At 40.2% G+C, this 23,053-nt stretch overlaps 1 protein-coding gene across 2 annotated transcripts; it reads right to left on the bottom strand.

The window, feature by feature from the left end:
* Positions 1–6,775: 6,775 nt before the first annotated feature.
* On the bottom strand, positions 6,776–18,664 carry LOC147322292 (tumor necrosis factor ligand superfamily member 10-like). 2 transcript variants are annotated; one of them, XM_086306778.1, is made up of 6 exons: positions 18,431–18,663; positions 17,320–17,445; positions 13,088–13,145; positions 12,879–12,974; positions 12,134–12,375; positions 6,776–9,892 (listed from the first exon to the last, which is right to left on the bottom strand). In XM_086306778.1, exons 1-6 carry the CDS (start codon positions 18,536–18,538, stop codon positions 9,683–9,685), a joined length of 840 nt encoding a protein of 279 aa, XP_086162904.1. In that variant the 5' UTR covers positions 18,539–18,663; the 3' UTR covers positions 6,776–9,682. The 2 variants fall into 2 exon arrangements, with proteins under 2 accessions (XP_086162904.1, XP_086162907.1); XM_086306781.1 differs by lacking the exon at positions 12,879–12,974 and having other exon boundaries at positions 18,431–18,664.
* Positions 18,665–23,053: the final 4,389 nt, after the last annotated feature.

The following is a 23,053-nucleotide window of genomic DNA, read 5'->3' as shown; positions in this document are numbered from 1 at the left end:
TCTGAGACCAGCCACCCAGACAGCTGCTGGAACAATTGGTTTGCACAACCAAACAATTTCTGCACAAACTGTCAGAAACCGTCTCAGGGATGCTCAACTGCATGCCCGTCATCCTCATCGGGGTCTTGACCTGACTCCAGCTCGTCGCCGTAACAGACTTGTGTGGGCAAATGCTCACATTCGATGGCGTCTGGCACGTTGGAGAGGTGTGCGCTTCACGGATGAATCATGGTTCACATTGTTCAGGGCAGATGGCAGCTGAGAATGTCCCAGTTCTTGCATGGCCAGCATACTCACCGGACATGTCACCCATTGAGCATGTTCGGGATGTGCTTGACCGGCGTATACGACAGCGTGTACCAGTTCCCACGAATATCCAACAACCTCGCACAGCCATTGAAGTGGAGTGGACCAACATTCCACAGGCCACAATTGACAATCTGATAGACTCCATGCGACGATGTGTTGCACTGCATGAGGCAAATGGTGGTCACACCAGATACTGACCGGTTCTGGGTCCCCAGACCCCCAATAGCGCAAAAAACTGCACATTCCAGGGTGGCCTTTTGTTGTGGGCAGTCTGAGGTACACCTGTGCACTACTCATGATGTCAGATCAGCATCCTGATGTGGCACACCTGTGAGGTGGGATGGATTATCTCAATATAGCAGATGTGCCCACTACCACACATTTGGACTGATTTGTGACCACTGTTTGGGAGGGATGGTTATATTGTGTATCTGGAATGAATTTTAGGTCTCTACGTCCATCCCATGGGGAATGGGAGCAGTAACAAAGGTGTTGCGTTTATATTTTTGTTCAGTGTAATTTTATATCAGTAATGTTTAGGTTACCAGTGGTTTATTCTGCTACGTGATTTGCAGAGAAGTATCAATTCTAAGTAAGATAAGATCAACTTGTCCAAAGGTTTGGATATTCTTTTGTTACAACAGTCAAAAATCAGCTTGAACACAACAAATGTAGAACAAATAGCTTAATGAGTAGAATGGTATGTACGTAAAAGAATATGAGAGAACAACTACGTTTATTTTGTCTAATATTGTCAAAACAAATCTGAAATCAATGTAAATATCTTGACGTTATACATAAATAACAAATAGTGCAATAAAGTGACTTTGTGTTGTCACATTACAGGGTTAAAATAAACTTAAATAAACAACCTTAGAAATTTTCTTGTAAAACTTCCCGATAAAAATGTCGTGAAAAATAAATAAAATCACAGATTTTATTCATGTCAAGGTTTATATTCTACACAGCTCATAAAGAATTGACTGGATATCAGGAAATCTTTAATGGAAGACTTTAATGTCATTAAAAATTTAAAAACAATTTAACTGCCATCCACAAAGTCTAGTTTAGAAGCAAGTGTTGTTACTTGGTAGCATTCTTCTTATTACACGAGTTTAAAGCATTTTCAAAGTGAACCGTATTATCATTCCTCAAATTTACTAAACAAATGCCTTTGTAGAATCACTAGTAAATATAATTTAAAAGAGAATTTAAAAAGGTTGTCAACATATCCCCAAAATGTGATTTTAAAGAACTTTTATTGCCTAGAAGTTAAACAATCACACACTACATATGTGTGTGTCTAGAAATTATTAATTGCAATTTCTGTTCTTTATCCAGATGTTTACATCCTTTCTCAGTAATCTTTCATATCTCAATATTCACATTTTTGTGGATCATGTTTACAACTGTCAGTCGAGTGAGAACAAGTCTCCAATATAATATGTTCTGCTATTTACCAAAGCTTGTTAAATACTTCTATTACAAACCTAAAAACTCTACAAAATGGAAACTTTTCATTAGATTTAACTTCTTTTAAAATTGACATGAATAAAAATATAGGTAATCAATAGATTTTGTCCCAGTTCCTTCTATATTATTACAATTCTAAGTAATTTCTGGGTTAATTTCTAATTATTTATTCTCTAAGGCAAATAAGTTTGTGCAAAATGTTAAAATAGTTATAAATATTGCCACAATCTTACCAATCATTTTTTAGCTTAATTATTAAACATGATGTCTGATATACTTGGTTTGTTTCATCTTCTTCTGCATTACTTAAAAAATCTGTCTCCATGTTTTTAATTCTATTTGTAACAGAATAGTTATTTATCATACCTTTATTTAATTCTTTTTCAGACTTTTTTGTGCCATGCCTCTTCTGAATAATATGTCTTGTAAAAAGGAAAAATTATAATAATGATAATCAGTAACAATTTCTTTCTTTCTAATAATAAAACATTTACAAAAATAAGACAAAACAGACACGTACGTCATCACAGCAATCGAAAAGCAAAATTACATCAATTTCAAATTAAAATCTGTATTAATAATGTAATTGGTGAAACTACTGACAAACATCAAAATCTTATATTTTCATATTAAATGAATGTATTTTAAAAGATGCACTAACTTTATAGATTTACATTTTATTTGTAAATTCATGTGTCTTGTTCCTTTAATTCTGAGATTCCTTAATGATTTGGTCTCTATTCATTTATTGATATTGAACAGCTGAATATAAATGAAGTGCTTTACCCCCCCTCAGTCAGGAGCAGACTGAGAACGGTAAACCCCACGAGCCAGCTCTGATGGCATCCCCGAGGCTGTGGTAAAAGCTTGCCCAGACCAACTGGCAGGGATGCTCACCAGGCTGTTCAACCTCTCTCTGACTTATGCCACCATTCCCACCTTTCGGAAGGTTTCCACCACTATTCCCACCCCCCCAAAAAATGGCATAGACAGCCTCATTTTCTATAGCACCATAGCCCTCGTGTCTGTAGTCATGAAGCCTTTCTAGCACAAAGTGTCTCAGCACATCAGAGCCTGTCTACCGCCTCCCTCGACCCCCACCAGTTTGCTTACAGATCGGTCCACAGAGGATGTCATCACATCGCCCTGCAGATCCATCTGGAGAACAGAAAGAGCTACGTGAGAATGGTCTTCGTGAACTACGGCTTAATGTTCAACACCACCATTGCAGACATCCTCACCATCAGACTGCACCATCAGTCTGACCCCCCCCCCCCCCCCCCCCTCTTGTTTTGTATATATTTCTCTTGATTGTACATATATCCTCTGTTTGATATTTATTCCTGCTATCTTACTATTGATAATTTACTCCTGCACAGTTGGTGTTAAGCACATGTACATTGTGATTGTACATGTACAATCACAATAAAGGCTATTCTATTCTATTCTATTCTATTCAGAAGCCCTGATTCATTGTTCTATTCTCTTATGTTTGCCTGCTTTTAGACCCGAGGCATGATTTGATGACTGTCTGATATCGGGCTCTTCGGTGTTGCTTTCGTGTTTCTTATTTGGAGAAAAAAACCTGGCACTTGTCGTCTATTTAAATTTAAAATGTAATTTATAACCCCAGGTATTTCACATGAGGTATGATTTGTGCCCACGTTTAAAAAAGTTTTGCAAATTTAAATCATATAAATCACATAGATCTGTGATTTTAAGGATTTTAACCCCCCGTAGATCACAAATAACACACGTTCACACCTTTTTCTTATTTATTCAGCTGCTTATTTGTTTTTTCCCTAAAAATTAATTCCTTAATTACACATAGTGTATTATTACATATATTTTTCTTTTCTTGTATAATTGTTAAATGCTAACGGTATTTTCTTTTTTTTGTCTTCTTTTTCTTTTTACGATGTCTGCTTTAATGCATTCTGTTGGAGGTTCCATTTTTTAGGGCAGAAATACCGGGGTTACTCGCATATCTCACGGAGGAATAAACCATACACACGTTGTTTAGAGTTTTACATCAGAGGGACACACCTTCCTCTGCGCCATCATTTATTGCACACACACTTCCGTATTTATACCTTTCAGGTTAAGAGCACATACATATATGATAGGGCAACACCCCCACTTGCTCTTAACACTATACATTACACATTTACATGATATACATATTTACATGATATTCACATATCAACGTTTTATGTTCCAAACAAAATATGCGTAAATTTATCTATTTTCACTTTACTTACAGACTTAGTCATGATGTCTGCTACCATGTCTTCTGTTGCACAATACTTAACTTGTACTTCCTTCTCAGTTATAGCAGACCTAATAAAGTGATACTTGATATCGATGTGTTTACATCTTTGACGGTTTATAGGATTTTTGGACAATGCAATTGCACCTTGATTGTCTGCAAGAATGGTAACTGGTGAATATTGCCTTTTAATGTCCATGCCATTAAGTAGCTGTGAGAGGTATAAGCTTTCTTGTACTGTGGCGGCCATCGCCATGTACTCTGCCTCGCACGTTGACAAAGCTACTGTAGCTTGCTTCCTGGTTTTCCAGCAGATCACTGGCCCATTTTTGGATAGTACAAAACAATAACCCGTTGTACTTCTGCTGTCACTCAAGTCTGTGGCCCAATCTGCATCGCTGTATGCTATAAGATTTAGGTTTCCTTCTATCCTTTTATAGCACAGCTCTTTGTTTAGTGTCCCCTTAAGGTAACGTAATACATGTTTTGCTGCTGTCCAATGATGCTCTTTTGGCTCAGACAGGGATTGTGACAGTTTGCTCACTATCCAACTCAAATCTGGTCTTGTACATGTCATTAAGTAAATCAAACTGCCCACTAATTCTCTATATTTTCCTGAATCAACTGATTCACCATGTGCACCAAAATCATTTTTGAGTTCACAAGGAGTAGAACGTGGCTTACAGTCAGACATTTTGAACTTTTCCAGGATTTTTGTGATGTACCGTGTCTGATTTAGTCTTATCTCATGGTTCTCTTGTATACAGTCAATACCCAAGAAATGTTTGAGCTCACCAAGATCCTTCATTTTAAATTTCTCATCCAACATTTGTTTCACGTTTCTGATAGCGTCCTCACCGTTGGCAGCTATGATTACATCATCAACCCAGATGATAAGAATCACTGTCTCACTCGCTGTCTGTCTGGAATATACACAATGGTCTACAGGATTTTGTTTGTAACCTTTTTCACATAAATGGTCATGTAACATCTTATTCCAGTTCCTGCCAGATTGTTTCAAACCATATAGTGATTTGTTTAGTTTACAGACCAGTTTTTCACCTGTGTCTGACTTTACTTCAAAACCTTCTGGTTGCTGCATATACACCTCACAATCGATTGGGGCGTGCAAATAAGCAGTCTTCACGTCCATTTGATGGAGTTTAAAGTTGTGCTGTACTGCTAATTGCATCAGCGTACGCACTGACGTCATATCTGCAGTCGGCGAAAAGGTTTCTTTGTAATCAATGCCTTGAACTTGGCTATAGCCTTTAGCAACATATCTTGCTTTAAATGTTTTAGTCTGATTTGGGTTCTCTTTTATCACATACACCCATCTCCCCCCCACTGCATTTTTACCTTCTGGCAGCGTGGTTAAAGTAAACGTATTATTGTCTTTCAAGGATCTTATTTTATCTTCCATAGCATCTGACCAACACTTAGAGTTCGATGACTGCATAGCTTCTTCAAAAGTCTTTGGTATGTCGTACATCACCCTGTAACAGTAATCTACAGTCAGTGATGTTTGGTCGTCTTCTGCAGTTTGGACATAGTCTTTCAGGTAATCTGGCCTTCTCCTGTTTCGTTTGGGATATCGTTCAGACTCTGTTCTATCACTCTGTTTGTCTGAGTTTTGTGCATCATTTATGCCATTGTCCTGAATGTTACTTTCAGGTTCCAGGATCATACTTTCATCTGATCTCTGGTCATTCCCTGTTTTGTCCTTTCTAGCGGGGTACTTCAAGATGTCCCCTGGAGTCAAATCATCATCTCCATTGTCATCAACCTGAGTGGTCTGGGTTTGGTGCTCAACTACACTTTTCTTGTTAAACTGCATAATTTTCCGTTCTCTTCAGCATTTCATGCCCCTAATTTATAACCACAAACAAACAGCAACCCTTCAAACTTTGAGGAGGATTAAAGTGACTCAGCTTATTTGGTTTGCAGGCCTTTAGAGAAAGAAAAATCTCCTAATCCCAGGCTTCTTCCTCCATGATTTCTGCGACCCGCTTGCTTGCTCGTGCTACCAGAGAACATGCTGTGCTGCTGCAGCCTGGCATCACGTTACTGAGTGTGCTTTTGTAGTTTTCCAAAAACGTGGTGGTATTAATTTATGATTTACACTTTGACTGCTCAGAGAAGAAAGGCACAATATAAATACTGGTCCATTCAGCAGATGTTTCCAAGAATTTCTTATTATATCCTTAAGAGCTGACTTTCTGGACTCACAGAGTTTGCCAACCTCAGCTTTTGATTAGAGCTTGGACTTCACCCTCGTCTCCAGTGCAACTGTCTCTCACATAAGACAATGGACAAAAATCCAAAGAGCTTTTTTATTGAATCTTTATTTCACATATTTACACCCACAAAAATTGGATTATTTACATTCACATTTAATTATCTGGCAAAGAATTAAATTCTTAATAACCTGATGAGTGTCCGTTTTTGATGTCTGGCAAATAAACTGAAGTGGACAAAGAGGGCTGAATTTAAGGTACTGGCTTAATTCACATCAACTTCCCAGTCTGATCGGGAGTGAAAGGGAAAAATAGCATGGACTGTTTTGTAGTAGATCCACTTCATAAATAATTAACCCCAAAACACAAATGTGAAACCACATTTTTACACCAAAGCTGGTCCGGAGCATAACATGACTTAACAAAACTTAAACAACCACCTTTACAAAAGTTCAAACACGCGTTCTTAAACACAACGTACGAGAAATGATTGTGCTTTGTATTTATTTACATAAGTAATACAGTGAATGTTGCATTCATGTCTTTTTATGTCACGTTAAACTCAACTAAATCTTGCTGCATCCATCAGTGAATACAACAAAATACCTTTAATGGGGATACTTGAGATTGAATTCATAACCAGATTAAAAGTATTCGTTGCTTAAAGTTACATTACCAGGTGTAGTCTCGTGTTCAGCAGCATCGAGCTGATCATTTTTGTGGTAATGGTAAATATTTGGAGGGGGTTTACATTCATGCCATTAGCAGATGATGATGATGTTAACTATAGCAACTTCTCCAGGTTTTCTGCACCTTAAATTAGAATTAAGATTTTATATTTTATTCCACTCAGAATGAAATTTGAGGCCAGCTGCTTTAAACAAGCAAAAACTGGAGGAAAAAAGCTGTTTGTGTGGTTTGTTTGATGCTCTAGTTGCGCATGAAAACAAACATTTCCTTGGCAGGACTGTAGACCTGACCTGGAACTTGTTGGGGAGTGCACTGGTTTAATTCCCATCGCATAAATTTTGAAATCACTTGGCCGCCAGTTTTTACTGACAGCTAGCAGACAGGAAAAACCTGGTCACCTTATTTGTTATATATTCTGTTCTCACGCTTTATTATTTTGAAAGACTGAGTGAAGACATCAACAGTTGAATTTCTTCTTTTCTGAATCATTAGTGCTGTACCAAACAATAGCTGCTCTGCTCTCACAAATCACTGGGACCTAATACGAGAGATCTGGAAGGTTAAATCAGGCTACGGTCCTATTTGATTGCCTCAAACATTTGTTTTCCATCATGCACCTCTGTCTGGTCATGTCTACTAAGGTTCGGGGCTGCAGAGCATGTGTGAAAACAGCTTTTTAATTTGAATTACCTTGGAAGGCATCTGCTGTGTTGTTCACTACAACAATGTGGAAAGCAGCAGAGCTACACAGACATGAAAACAACATATTTCTGCTGTTTAGATGCAGACCATTTTCCCGAGTCTGAAAGTCACATCTGCAGTTAATCCAACATAGCATGAATACCAACTGCAAGGGAGCATTTAATGCACCTCTTGGAGAAAGGTTGGAGTTGACGAGCCAAAATGCTGAAGTCTGACAGAAAAAAGCGAGACTGTAAGCAGCCCTATTTCATAGTCCCAATATGGTTGTCAACATGATGGGTCGGTATATTAAGTATATCTGAAAGGCAGTAAATTGTCTCTAAGTTTAATACTTTTACCCACATGTTTGTACTCTGACTGGGGGAATATCAAGAACAAAGGGTTCACGAACTCAATACTTAAATGATTATTATAAAAATAAAAAAATATAGCACAGCATTTACATCTCTAAACAGGAATACACCTAAAATTTCTGTGTGGACTCAAATGACTTTTATACAAACATTTCTTAATGGCAGAACTGAGAACAACTGCAGCTGGTATTGCTTTTGTTTATTTGTGATTGGTGTATCCAGGCCTGGTGGGGAGCACTGTCCCCTCAAAGCAAGATGGTTCCTTGGTTTAAACTTTGTGGCCAGGTGGGCCTTTTATGTGGAGCTTTTGTGTTCTTCCTGTGCCTCCATGGGCTTTTCTCCAGGTGGTCCAGTTTGCTCCCTCAGTCCAAAGACGTATAATTTTCTTAGTGTTTCTAAATTAGTCATAGGCTTGGATATAAGCGTTAAAGCTCTGATTCTTTGTGCTAGCCCCCTGGAAGTGCAAGCCTGTTCAGGCAACACAGGCAGTTTCAATGGTTCCAACTTTTGGTGGATTTAGGCACGACTGCTTCAGGGGTTAAAGAAGAATAAGAACAAAGAATAAAAGTTTGACAAACTCTCGGTCTTTGGCAAACTTTCCTGTGGATATTTGTGTTGCACACCCACTTCACAGCCAAATTGTCTACCCCAGGCAAGACCACTATGGCAAAACATTACTTCCATCTGCACTAATTTACTTTTGGCTACATGACTCTGCTCTGGGACCCCTGCAGCAGCAGCAAGACCCTGCAGAGAAGAAAAGAAAAAGAGGCGATAGGTGAAGGTGGGCTACAAAGTGGCTTGCAGGTGTGGAGCAACTGTAGCTAGGCTGAAGCAGTTTAAAACGCATGCCCTACATTACATTTGCCTCAGGGTGTGTAGTAGGCTGTAAGAGTTGATCTGCAGGTTTGCATCTCAGTGTGACATTGAGACCTACCTATCCAAGACTTCAGCTAGTCTGTTGTTTAAGCCTCTGGAGACGCGTAATTTGGGGGGTATTCCGGTGTAGCCCGTGGATTAGTTTAGGAACTCCTTTCTAGATTGCATTTTAGCAAATTGAATCCTCCTTTTGCTCTCCACACAGATTGTAGATGACACAACAAGAAATTAAACAGTTTGTGCAACAAGTAGTCTATATTTTGCTGAAGATCTAGGTTGGATATTGGGTCCAGAGCTATGAATTAGGCATTAGATGCCTAGTTGGATATTAACTCATTCACTGCCAGCCATTGGCAGTGAATGAGTTAAACCCATTGACTCATTCACTGCCATTGACGGCTATAGACGTCAATGGCAGTGAATGAGTTAAAATTGCTTTTGGGCCTAAATATCCTTAAAAACTGTACTTCCGCCTTAAAGAGATGTTTGTAAAAAAAACTACACCCCTGGAAAGTCCAGTCCACACTTACTTTAAGACACTCGAATACAAAAGTCTGTTTGGTTTGATAAGCACTCATGCACAGCCACATCAGTGTCTTCTCCCCCAAGAGAACCAGTGTCGTAAAAGTTGTTTGACTTCTCCTTGACTTTTATAGTTTTGAACTCTAGGAGAAGTCTAGATGCTACCACACTCATCATTACAGCACGGTAGCATCATTAAGCTATTTCACCAGGTAAAACCCGAGATGCCCAGTCCAAGACCTGCTACTCTAGCTGATCAGAAATGCACCGAAGAAGCTGGTCTCCTCGTCCATGTCCACAGCAGATGCATTTGTCACCGTGACGAACAGGCGGTCGCCGGTAGTGAGCGGGAACAGCCCCCCCTGGTGGGCGGAGTGCAGAGAGTACTGGGAACCTCGGGACCAGCAGGAAGTGCGGCTTGTTTTCATCAGCAGGATGGGAGCCGGGTATGAGCTCATCTGTTGGGAGAAGAGCAGGTGAGAGAAATGCGATATGTTAGAAGCGCTAAAGAATGAGTGCTTCAAAGGTGGCGTGAAGGCAGGAATTACAAATTTTGATTTCATGTTTGAGTCTCAACCACAGAGAAGAGAAGCAACCAATCAGCTGTCAGCGAGCTGTCACTGCTTATGATCAAAAACCTCCTAAATTTTGTCTTAAACAAAAGCTTTCTTGGGAGTTGTTTACAAGTTTCTCAATCATACTCTGGTCCAAGAATCTGTCTTTTGCAGGACAAAACAAATTAATTTCAATTATAATCTGGGCTCAGAAAAAAGACAAAGAAGAATCCAATCCATGTGCTCCATGAGTACACTGGCATAAGGCCCTTCGGTGGCTGGTTTCTAAATGCTCACTAATAAAAAACAAGACTATTACTCAGAAAAGCTTTAACACAGACTTCTTTGATGGCCTGTACTACACAGTATCATTTCAGTACCAGAGGTTTTCGCTTGGTCGTTCAGCAAAAAAATCAAGTGGAAGTTGGTCAGGTGATAGTTGAGGCAGCTAATTTGGCTAATGCTAATCAGCTGCAGCTTGCCTGGTGAGTGACTGGTTACTGTCACATACCTGCAAACATCAAGCATGACCACTGTTAAACTAGTGAAGTCCAACAGTCACATTTAATAAAACATCCATTTACAAACAGATGGCACACGGCCCGGGATGCCTTAAAAGATTGTGACAATAAGTTCAGCATGTTTTTCCACTTGCACAGTCTCCACAGTCACTACAAGAAAGATTGTTGTCATAAATAACGGAGAAGCATCGGTGCAGATCCTCGGCTCAACCTCCTTAATTTGGTTTGTTATGACAGGCCATCTTAGGGCTGTTCGATATAACGATATATATCGGATGACGATATAAAAACGTCTATCGTTTCATTTTACGCTATCGTTTGTTTCGTGGTGTCGCAAAATAAACTCTTTACGGCAATATTTGTTCATGGTTTTGATGGTCACTGTAGTGGCTATATTAATTTCTTAAAGTTCTATCTTTCTCTTATATTTTATATAACCACACTACAGATGGACAAGTGCCTGTTTTTATGCGTTGTCGTTAGCAACAATGACGGTAAAACCATCGCGTGTCTGCTTGTTTATGTTCCACATAAACCTTTCACAATAAAGCTCAAGATCCTGTTGAGACTTTTCAAAATAAACTGAATCACGTGAAAGAGCAGATCATTTACAGATGAGAAGTAAAAAAGAGCCGCAGGTGCTAAAAAATAAACCTTAGACTCAAACGTTAGAACAGGCAGTTCCCCGCAGCACGCTGTGTAATAAATAAATACTCACAAAGAAAACGGCGGCCGTTACAACTTACGTCTAAAAATGTATAGTTTCATGCATCGGTTAAAACACTCGACTCCAGCTACATGACGCGCAGCTGGAAACACTTCACGCAAGTCGAGCTGCCCGAGATTCACAGAATTTACAAAAATGTTAAATTTTTGTGATTTATATCGTTATCGGACGATAGAATTCTTATATCGGGATATGAGATTTTGGTCATATCGCACAGCCCTAGGCCATCTGTAATGTCTTCTTCAGAAGGACTCCAAAGACTCCGAACAATGATTCAGGCGTCTGAATTGGCAGAAATTAACAGTTTGAACAAACACTCTCATGAACTCATCAGCTTTAAAACTTGCGACACAATCCCAACTATTACATCCTGATCAACCAGACTGGATGCCCCAGTGGGCTCCATTTTTGACATTTTTATTTTAATTCATTTTTGATCCAAAAATAAAAAGCACAATGGATTTGAATGCCCATTAATACACAAGCATAATGCTAGAAAATGGCTCTTTTTCATTTTTACGGGTAAAATATGTCCCCTTTAATTGAAGTTTTAGCTGACAAAGCAGAAGCCAAAGGTTACTCGATATTTACAGCAATTCTGTCTGAATGCTTATTAGTCATCATATTTTACTAGTCAGACACCATCCTAACACACCCCTGCCCGCCCCAGTGACTCAACAGTCTGCGATGTTCTGTGCAACAAACACTAAAAGATTACAAATAAATGTGCAGATAGGTCAAGACAAGCTGGATTTAATTCATGCAGAAGGAGTTTTGTTTTATCGCCAAAATGAATAATTAGACTGATGCATGAGTACAGGTCAAACCAAATTTTTACAACACTAGACGAGTGAAAGAACAAAAAGTGATAAGTTAGTTTATGAATGTGTCTCTCACCTTCTTATAGATGTACTGCAGCAGAGGTTTCCCCCTATCCTCCACCTCCTCGCTGTCCTCTCCATCCTCCCCCAGGTGGCTGTGTCTGAAGTAAGTCTGGGCGTAGACGTAGTAGAGGCCCGGCTGCGACACCACCAGCTCCCCATCCACCAGCTGGACGTCCTGGAGGAAGGCCAGCCCCTTACGGCCCTCCCACCATGAGATCTTCTGGCCATAAACGCGCCGCCCAGCAAAGACTGGAGCTGAGGAAGTAAGGCAAGTGGACAACATCAGATTTTGTTATGCAATCACATGTGATGACAGCTAAAACTTCATTTTAAGGGTGGTGGAGTTCAACAGTTTGTTTTAAAGACTCCTAATAACGAGGTCAGGATATGTGAAAGTAATCATTCTGAGCCAAAAACTCTCAGTTTTGGGAGTTTGTTCTACTCATAAATCTCTATGATGTCGGTGAGAGGGGATATCCCTAATGTGGTCATCTTAGGCCCAGAAGCCGCACCCAACTGCTGTCCAAATTTTGTTAATGAGGGGCATTCAATAAGAAGAAAGTTGGCTTAAAGGGCAAACAGCTTGTTTAAGACAGGGGATCTGGCTTATTTTGAAGTGTAACTCATGCAAAGCTACGCTAGTAGAGTCCAAGAATAAAATACAGACGTTGCCTTTAAATTGAAAGGTCACTCTGTGCATGCTGTTTAAATTTTGCTCTAACGCAATCCGCCTAACGGCCACTTTCAGCAGCACTCACCTCCTCCTGCTCGCTCCAGTTTGGGGACATAGCTGCCCGTGACATGAGCGGCAACTTTGGGGCGAGAGAGAGAGAGCAGCACCTGGGAGACTTCATCTAACGTGAAGGAAAGGATGGAAAATGCACCCAGAAAAGTCCGATCAGAGGATAGATCAGTATTTAGTAGGTCATAGGTCAGATGTTTGCATGTTTCGGTTTTGCTTTCTCACCTTTCACTTCCGACGAATTCTGCCTCAGCCTCTGCCTCTGCCTCTGCTGAGACAATGACTGTAGGAAAAACAGTGGTGAAGTAAGATTTTTGAGTAATATGTCTGTAACATTAAACATAGTAATAACCTTTTGCCACTTTATCTGCCGAGCGGGGCCATCAGCTCATACTGCAGACCTGCCAAGCAGCGTCTTATCTAACTTTGACCCTGTAAATGTGCTGACATCAGATCAGGAGACTTGCTCCTTTGAATAAATAAAGAAGTCTTCGTGTTAACGTTGGCAACGGATTCTTTCCTGGAAACGACCCGTCTCCAATTTCCTCGTGTTTTTCATTTCTTTTGCCAATTAATTGGAAACTACTGCCAAACCAACTAAAACCATTTTCTAAATAATGGTTCTGGACAGTTTAGCTCAGCTGCAGAAATGTGTTTTAAAAGAAAAAAAAGAAGAGGCTTTCTGAAAGAATCTGAGAAAAGAGATAAGACATCATTTAATGATTATTTAGCTGTCAAAGAGATGATCAGAACATAACAACAGGTAACTTATTCAAATATTCCCAAAAAAGATGAGTTAATCATCGGAGATTAGAGATTCATGCATACTTTAAAAACAAGATGTCACTGGATAGTTTCAGCACGGGAATACTAATACCGGGTTGTCAGTCTGACAAACGGCTGGTCAGCCGGTTCATTGCTTTGGTTCAAACAGAAATATTTTCTCCTACAGGATCAATTGTCTTAAGGTGTCTTTTTTTATGCAAATAATGCTTCTTAGTGGCAAAATCCTGCTGATATTGGTGCTAGCACATTTGTAGGAACTAAGACTCATCACACCAGGCGGACAGGAGAGTCGTCTGCTGCTCATCTGCTTCAAGTTTTGACATGTTCCGTGTTCAGAGAAGCTCTTCTTCATACCTTGGTTGTAACGAGTGGTTTGTTACTATCGCCTTCCTATCAGTTCAATCTGGCATCAATGACGCATTTTCATCCAGAGAACTCACGGTCACTGGATATTTCGTCTTTTTCAGACAAGTGTCTGTAAACCAAAGAGATGACTGTGTGGGAAAATCCCAGCAGGTCAGCAGTTTCTGAGACACTCAGATCAGCTTGTCTGGCACCAACAACCTTTCAAAGTCACTTAAATCACCTTTTTCCCCATTCTGATGATCAGGTTGAACTTTGTCTGCATGTCTAAATGCACTGAGTTGCTGCCATGTGATTGGCTGACTAGATAGCTTTGTTAAAAAGCAGCTCAACAGGTGTACCTAACAAAGTGGCCAGTGAGTACAATAAAATGATTAAATTAGGTTTAATTGACGCTGTAAATCTTTACACCAACACATCTGCAGCTATGGGTGTTTTTTAGGTTTCTACCATTCACCTGCCTGTTGAGTGTGTTTTTAGAGGAAATGCTACTGTAGATTCAGATTCCTTCCGAGTTTAAAAACCCGAACCAACGTCCTGGATCAGACCGTCTCTGTGTTGTTTATGTTCTGAACTAAATTTAATCAACCAGCAGAATCGGAAAAAATCCAACTCGAAGTATTTAGCAGAGCAGCAAAGTCAGAGGAGGAGAGAAGGGAACGAAAACAAACAATGTGCACAAATAGCAAGCAAAAGAAAATGAATATGTTTGCTGTGTGTGTGTGTGTGTGTGTGTGTGTGTGTGTGTGTGTGTGTGTGTGTGTGTGTGTGTGTGTGTGTGTGTGTGTGTGTCAGTGCAGGGCAGGTGAATGCATTCCTGTGCTGATTAAACCACACAGGATCACATCACATCTCCAGCTATGAAGGAGTTCATTGTGCATCCGCAGGCAGTGATTTGGATCATTTCAGTTTTTCTTTCTTCAGCGAATATCCAGGAAGCCCCTAATAATGATAACAATAATGACCCCTCTTTGAGTTTAAGAGATAAAGCTGCCTTTATTCTACATTTTTCTTTCTGCCAATGAATCCCATGGAAAACAAAAAATTAATAGTTTTAGGATAACAATGGAGCCCTGTTAAACAGAAGCCTTGTTTTTTTAGTCGTACTCCTGCTCTCCCGTGGCGCCCCTCTTGTGTTTATCATCAAGAGTAAAACTTTGCTTGAAATTTTCTTTGCTTGAAATTTAATTGAACTCCAGCTGTGCGGAGTTCAATTAAATAAGGGACCGCGGAATAAAAATTAACAATAAACCTTCTTCAGCATTTGCTTTGTAAGCATTTTTCAGACTTTGCAGCTGGGAGGAGTGTAGGAGGTTAGCAATGTCTCCAAAGCCCTGTGGGTGGGGAGTTTTTGATGCAGTGCAGTGAAGGAGAAGAAATTAAGTTTTGAAATCTCAGCAGCTGGCCAAATCATTCGAGTCATTAATAGAGATCGGCTGAAACCGATATGCACAGCTCATTTTCAGATTTTACCAAGCGGAAAAACTCTGCAGCTGAGACATGAAAGCAACTCTGAGCTGCCAGAAGCTGCAGAGCCTCTAATGCAGCGGTCCCCAACCTTTTTTACGCCACGGACCGGTTTATGCCCGACAATATTTTCATGGACCGGCCTTTAAGGTGTCGCGGATAAATACAACAAAATAAAACTAGTACCGGTACCGAAAAAAAGAAAATTTATTCATAACACAGATGAAAAGACCCAGGAAAACCGAGTAAACGATAAAAACGATAACAAAATAACGCTGAAAACCGATAAAAACCCTGAAAACTATACATTTCACACCTGAGCCTCAACTCTCGCGGCCCGGTACCAAACGACTCATGGACCGGTACCGGTCCGAGGCCCGGGGGTTGGGGACCGCTGCTCTAATGACCACTTGAGGCTCCTAAAGTGAGTCAGTCCCCCCAGTAACTCCCAGGTTTAACATGTACACCTTCAGATTTAAACAGGTTTACTGAAAACTGTTTTTATTCTAGTGACTTATTGAACCCTTCATAGTAGCTTTATGAGACCTGAATTATTTTAAGTTTATCCAGGCTTAAAGTTAGGGCTGTGCGTCTGATGAGTGTCAGGTAGCCTGTAGCTCTCTGCTAATATGTGGATTCTGGATACCAGCAGCTTTTCCAGGAAGTCTTTGTCTCTTCTTTGGTATTTTATCACTGTTTCTAAGTACTAATTATCTGATATATGTGTCTGTAGGTTACAACTAAACAGTCTATGGATGCAGCAACAACAAGAACAGCATGGCATCAGCCAAAATGCTATCACTGAGGCTTCAGAAGAGGGTTTTAGAAAGAATCAGGTGACGTCAGAGGCATTATATTCAGAGCAGCAAGTTAAAAGCCAATCAAGTTGCTGTGCATGTGAATAGGAGAGGCGGTTTCTGCTGTGTGGTAGCAGACACAGCTCTCTATTGGTTAAATATAAAGATGTATTTAAGTGTATTCTAACTTTTTCTTGGCTTCCTGTATCCATAGTGTGCATAAACATGGCGCGTATTCAGCATATGTTGAGTTGCTGTTTGTGTCGGCACTCTAATGAACGAATGATAACATTTCATGACTAATACTGGTTTACTCATCGTGTAGTCAGTGTGGGGCTCTGGAGTGTGTGTCAAACGTCTACAATAATGAATCTGTTAAAATGTTTATATTACTTTGAAACCCACTTTGAGGTTTAGATTTAAAATGTTTTTACAATGAGCGCACTGTGTTTATACCCTGTTTATTTTAGAATAACTAACGCCATTTCTCTTACACGTTTCAGTGACGTTCTTCTTCTACAATAATGAAATTATTTAGATGTGTTAGCTGTTGTGTTGCTTGTTTATTAGTGAAGTTAGTTATTTGTATAACAAGCAAAACCCTCAATACTTCAACTTAAATACTGTTTTGTCCAATGTGTAACAACATTTGAACATTTCAATGAAAATGAACTTAAGAAATGCTTATTTGCCATCACTGGTATTCCTGCAGGATGAGGTCAAAATGATCCCCTAAGAGGTTTCAGTGTTAAACCTCATTTCGGGGCAAGGTAGCCAAACATTATAAGAGGGTTTTATCAGATTTGCTGCTTATTCTCTACATGTTTTTACATCCCACTGACAGCTTAAAGTTAAGACGCTTTCTCCCTATTAATTTAGACTGTAGCTTTAAAGTAAGCACCCTGATTTCTTTCACAGTTTTAATTTAATTTCAAAGTAATGCCACAGTGGCTGCATTCATTGTTTACATACAGTTTGTGGATTTTATAGGTCAGTTAAGTTCTGGGGGGTAAAAGTAAGCAATAATTCCTCGTGATACTGTACCTTCTCGATGAGGAGGTGAACCTGCTGAGTGACCTGCCAGCATAGATCCCCTCGCACATCCGTGATGCTCTGCAGGTCAGTGCCCGTCAGACAGGAGACACTGCTCCTGGCAAAAGTCTCCTTTATCTGCGAATAGTGACGGTATGAAGTATAGCATGGAACAAGTGGAGCAATGTCTCTTTATTTTCCCATCAAACATTCCTGACACACCTGACGGTCTCTGTGGTTTCATTTTGCAAAACCAAAAGTTGTTTTCAAGGTCTGTTCGCTTTAAAAACATAATTTTACATGCTGATGTTAACTTAATTGCACCAATTTTTCTTGCTCTTTTTTTGTAGAAAAATGCCCATTGTCCACACTAAAACAATTACTGTCTAAAGAGTTGGCTTTAGAACCTGAGTCATCAGAATTTCCTGGCATGCATCCCTTTCCTTCCTTGTCATGTGTTTAAGTTTCATTTTCCACATATCGCTGCTGCATCTCATCTCTGGGTTAATGATTGATTGCTGTAAACAAAGGCTGAGAGTTGTACTGGACTGAATCCATCTGAGCAGAGGACTCTCAGATGTACTTCAACAAAAGTACAGTCAGGGCAGCATAATCACACTCACAAAAATTCAGGCGCATAGGTCTGTACAAACTCTTCCTGACAGTCACAGATGATCGTAAAATGATCTGCAGGCCACCTCTCCTGCTGCTTTTCTTTTTAATAACTTCCTTGTTCTCTGTTCTACGTTTGCAGCTGCAGAGAAAAACAAGGTGTGTATGTTTGCGTGACATTGCATTGTGCAAACCTTACTCCAGAGCAGCATAAGTGACCTGCATTACAATGTGTAAAAGAAAAGAAAAAAAGAAAAATAAATTAAAAGTGGGCTATATGTTCTTTGGAGCGCAGCAGCAACACCAGAGCGCAAAACTAATTAAAGTGGTTTGCTCCAGAACTTGTCACCGCTGAACTGCGCATTAAAACTCTAATTAAGTCAGCAGCAAAATGAAGTAAAACGCGGCTGCATCAACTTTGCCCCCGCCTCGCTGTGCGCAAAGCACGGCCATGCGTAAAAGCCTCCGCGCGTCCCTTACTCCTCTGTCCGAACTTTAAATTCTTCCTTACCGAGTTGAGAGCCGTTGTGAAGTGCAGCACGGTGATGGTGACGACCACAGTCTGCAGCAGAACCGCCACCAGCAGCAGGACCCCGAGCTTCGGACCGGAGCCCGTCATAACGACAGACTGCCGTCCGGTACCCGACCAGCGCCACCCGTCCCGTTCGCAGACGTCCAGAACAAGAACAATGGCAGAGAGCTGACTGCTTAACTTCTACCCTCTCTGTCCCCTGCAAGCAGGAGGAGGAGGAGGAGGCGGGGCCGGGCCTGAAGAACAAGAGCTTTTCCCTCTTTGAGATTTGTGCTGCAGGGATTATTGTTTCATTTCTGCGCTGAAAAAACACAGATAGCCTTCTAGTTTATTATGAAGTCTCATATCGTTGCTATAGATCTCTGCTCCAAGTTTTACTGTGAGAAAAATGCCTTTGACATGACCGGAGATCATGTTCTGAAACATGCTCAGAATAGCTCAGCAGTTGGATTTTGGAATGCACAGGACAGAGAGTTTGTGGAGGCTAATCTAAACGAATGATTTCACCACTTGTATTAAATCTTTATGAATTTGTGGTCCAGGGCAACAATGGAACAGCTGTGTTTATCATTAGTATCCTAAATTAATTGTATCTTCAGTTCAGATGTAAGGGGTCATATGTGTGTATCGCCCACTTAACTGTTTTGATTTGGGGATTCAGAGAGGTGAAACGTCTTCAAGCAACTTAAAGAAGTCCAGACGCTTTTCTTTGCAAGCTCCTTTGACTACGATGACCTGGATGACTGAGAACCTTCACAGACATTTGGGGATTCACTTTTTCTAGTTTCAAGTTTTTCCTGCTGCCTGGTGTCAAGTTAATAAGCTGTTAATAAGCTGTGTTCCTTTCCATAAGGAAGAGGAAGAGCATTAATTCAGCAGTCATGCCTTACATAACAAATGGTATCTAACTGTATGAATGAATAAAGTGTATTAATTCGTACAATAACAAATAGAAACTAAAATAAGCATATTTGTTATTCACCTGTTGTGTCATTTCAACTCATTGTGAGTCTTTACTACTTGCTGCTGTCATTTTACACTTGAACTGGTTTCTCTGTGGCACCTCCTTTTACTGCTCAGACACGCACAAGCATCACACTTGGCAAGAGGTGCGGTGAAATCATATTAATTGAGTTGACAACAACAATGTAATGTAATATCTCTTCCAACAAGTATTACACTGAACAAGTGAGAGCAAGAGAGACAAAGAAGCCAACAGGGGAAAAATTGTAGGAGGTTTTCAGTCATTTCAGTGTGTTTGACCACAGTTTGTGTTGAGGTCAAAACTCTTTACAGCCTCCAAACTGCTGGTCCTTTGTAGTTAGCTTCCTCCGTGCTATGTTAATGCTGTCAACACCGAACAACACCGGAGTAAAATGAATAAATTGTCCATTTGTCATTTTGTCATTTGATAAGATTTTAGGACATTTTGAGATTTTTTTGAGATTCAGGTCTTTGAGTAAGTTTTGGATCGATACCTGATCCAAGTGTCACATTTTTGCATCATTTTTGGCACTTTAAGCTTTGTCCTTCAATGAACTCCTTCTTGGAAAATTGTCAGATTTAGATAATATTTTGTCATTCTTATCTTTAATATTCTAAAAGTTTAAACTTTTGCTACAGTATCCAGGGTGCTGTAGCAAATTTCAGAGTTTCATGAAAACAATACCGAAGTTTTAACTTCAAAGCGCATGCTTAGGAGTTCCATCTGAAGGGATCAGCGTGCATGAAATTCTTTGGCTGCATATAATATCCCAAGATGAACAAAACAACTTCTTGCAGACATACCCAAAATCCAACAGAAAACTGAATTGACTGTGTAATTACTGACATTTACAGGCTTTATACGTAAAAACAAACAAAGAAAAACCCGGTGCAGAAGGTTGATCAGGTCATCATGTAGGAAAAGTTTAAAGCAGGTTGGGAAGCTTTTGATTTTTTATTGACCAAAGGCTCCACGGTGCAGGTTTTAATGCCGGCACTGTCCATTCTACTGTGTTTATTATTCCTGATAAGTTGCATGTATGAAATTCTGTAGCCACACATATGAAAAACTCTTGTATCATCACCTTGAACTGTCAAGACTAATGGACTGGTAGAGTCAGGTGCACACTCGGGAGAGCTCAGTCAGTGCATTTATTTACAGTGAAGACGCTATTGCAAATGTGCAAACAGGGAATGGGGCTCCAGGGAGGGGGGTCCAATGGAAAGGGGTCTAAATATCCACTATGTGCAGTTTTCTCACTCTCACGCTCAAGGTCACACCCACCACAATGGTGGAGGAAATCCAGGAACCTGTGCACAGGGAACAGAGGGTCAAAATCCACAAAGCCAGGAGCAGAGCAAAAACACACGTAGATAGAAGCTGGAGCAGAAGCCAAGGAGGTTCAGGGACCACAGCATAAACCTAACATGATGTCAGTCATTTTAAATTTACTGTGTGATTATGGTGCCATTTTTACTATTTGCAGGCTTTTTACTTTTAGCAAACTCCTCACAGAAAATTTATCACATTACCATATTTGGTCAGTTTATTCTTATAGGATGTTTGTGACGCTTTTGTTTCAAACCTTTGAGTTTTTATTGAAGGGCATGTAATTTGTGATTTTATATGTTTCTACCATGAAACATCAACCACCCTAAAAGCCTAATAACTCATATGTACATAGCACATACTCAAAGGCCTCAGTAAATACGTGCCATTTTAATTGTTTTTAAAAATGTCCAGAGAAATGTCCACACTCTGAACACAGCCTAGTCTCCAAGATCCACAATGGGTCATTGCAGATCTCACAGACTAGGCTGTGTTCAGAGAATGGAAGCAGCAGCAGTAAAGGCTCTGTCCACAAAGGACTGCAGTCTGGTGTGAGAGATGGAGAGTAAGCCTTTATCTGTGAAATACAGAATTTAAAATGGGGAGTAAGGGAGGAGAAGGTCAGATAAATACTGTGGAGCACACGCATGTAGGGATTTATAGGTGAGGAGAAGGATTTTATATGAGAAACATGTTTTATATGCAGGGTTTGATAGGGAGACCAAACAAGCAGGAGCAAAGGTTTCAGCTGCAGAGTCTGAGCGCTTTGGCTGGAGTCTGGAGATGTTCTTTAGTTGGTAGAAGGCAGAGTTACAGATGGATTTAATATGGGATGAGAATAATTGGGTGGAATCCAGGATATGACACCCAGGTTGCAGACCTCTGGAGATGGTGAAATATATCATCCATCAATGTACAGATGGGCAGCTTTTCGAAGCAGAGATTTGAGAGCCATAAACCAGGAGTTCAGTTTTACTGTTGATCAGTTTTAGAAAACTGTTTGAGATCCTGTTTCTGATTTCTCCCAAGCAGCTGGTAAGGAACAAATGGGAGTACTGGCAACTGTATGTCATTAGCATAGCAGTGGAAACTGAACGTGATGAAAGGAAGAGATCCCAATAGATCCTTGAAGAACTCCTTGGTTGACTGAAACAGAGGAACATAAGCATTTTTAGGTGACATATTGTGTACTGCCAGTAATGTAAGACTGAAACCAGAGCCAATGTGAAAGAAGAAGAAGAGACTTTCTCAAAAACTTCAAAAACATCTTGTGTTTTAAAAGAATTCTGCCCTGCATGAGCTCAACATGCAAAATTCTGCAAAAACTGCTATTCTGATTTTGTTGTGCAACTGTAGCAACATCCCAGCTGTTTATAGACTTTGTGTTCCTATAGAAATCCTGGAGAAATCCCGGAGAATCAACCGCGTCAACATCAAATATGTTCAGTCTCACCATAATCTAAATTGCAAACCTTTCGACTTTTTGAACGCCGTGTTTGGTCTGTGGGGGAATTTTCCTTGAAATTGGAAGTATCACTCAGTCTATCCCAATATTCTCATGTTTGATGAAAGTTCTGGCAGCGTGAGTATTCTGGCAACAAGAAAGACAGCCTTTGGTGGACAGGACAAAATTAATTCTTGTGTTTTACACATGATATGCAGTAACGTGAAGCGCAATTTTAACTAGGTGTTTTCTAAGAGATTTGTATAGCTCTTTTGTAACATCCTGTAAGAGTCCAGACCTGAATACATGCCTGAAATAAAGCCCATCGACTGCAGCGTGCCCCGACATGCAACAAGGTGCAAGGGCCCATGATTGCTGCTTGCAGCCTGAGCAACAGATATGTTTTGCATCAATGAACAACAGCATTCTGATTTGAGTTAAAAAAGGGTATGCTCAGGAGAAAATCATAACTTAGAGTTTACTTCAAAGACTCTGACCACCTGAAGATACACTCAACAAAAATATAAACGCAACACCTTTGTTACTGCTCCCATTCCCCATGGGATGGACGTAGAGACCTAAAATTCATTCCAGATACACAATATAACCATCCCTCCCAAACAGTGGTCACAAATCAGTCCAAATGTGTGGTAGTGGGCACATCTGCTATATTGAGATAATCCATCCCACCTCACAGGTGTGCCACATCAGGATGCTGATCTGACATCATGAGTAGTGCACAGGTATACCTCAGACTGCCCACAACAAAAGGCCACCTTGGGAGCAAATAATTGATGAGAACACTTTGAATGATTGCACTTTCTTGGAAGTGTACAGGGTTTTG

This window comes from Aulonocara sp. 'chitande type north' Nkhata Bay, linkage group LG9, assembly GCF_057382095.1.
Source record: "Aulonocara sp. 'chitande type north' Nkhata Bay isolate Kocher_YH1m ecotype deep benthic linkage group LG9, A_spYH_male_GT1.1, whole genome shotgun sequence".
NCBI classification, from domain to species: Eukaryota; Metazoa; Chordata; class Actinopteri; order Cichliformes; family Cichlidae; genus Aulonocara; species Aulonocara sp. 'chitande type north' Nkhata Bay.
The sequence above is the reverse complement of the archived record's forward strand: the minus strand, read 5'-3'. Positions and strand labels throughout refer to the sequence as shown.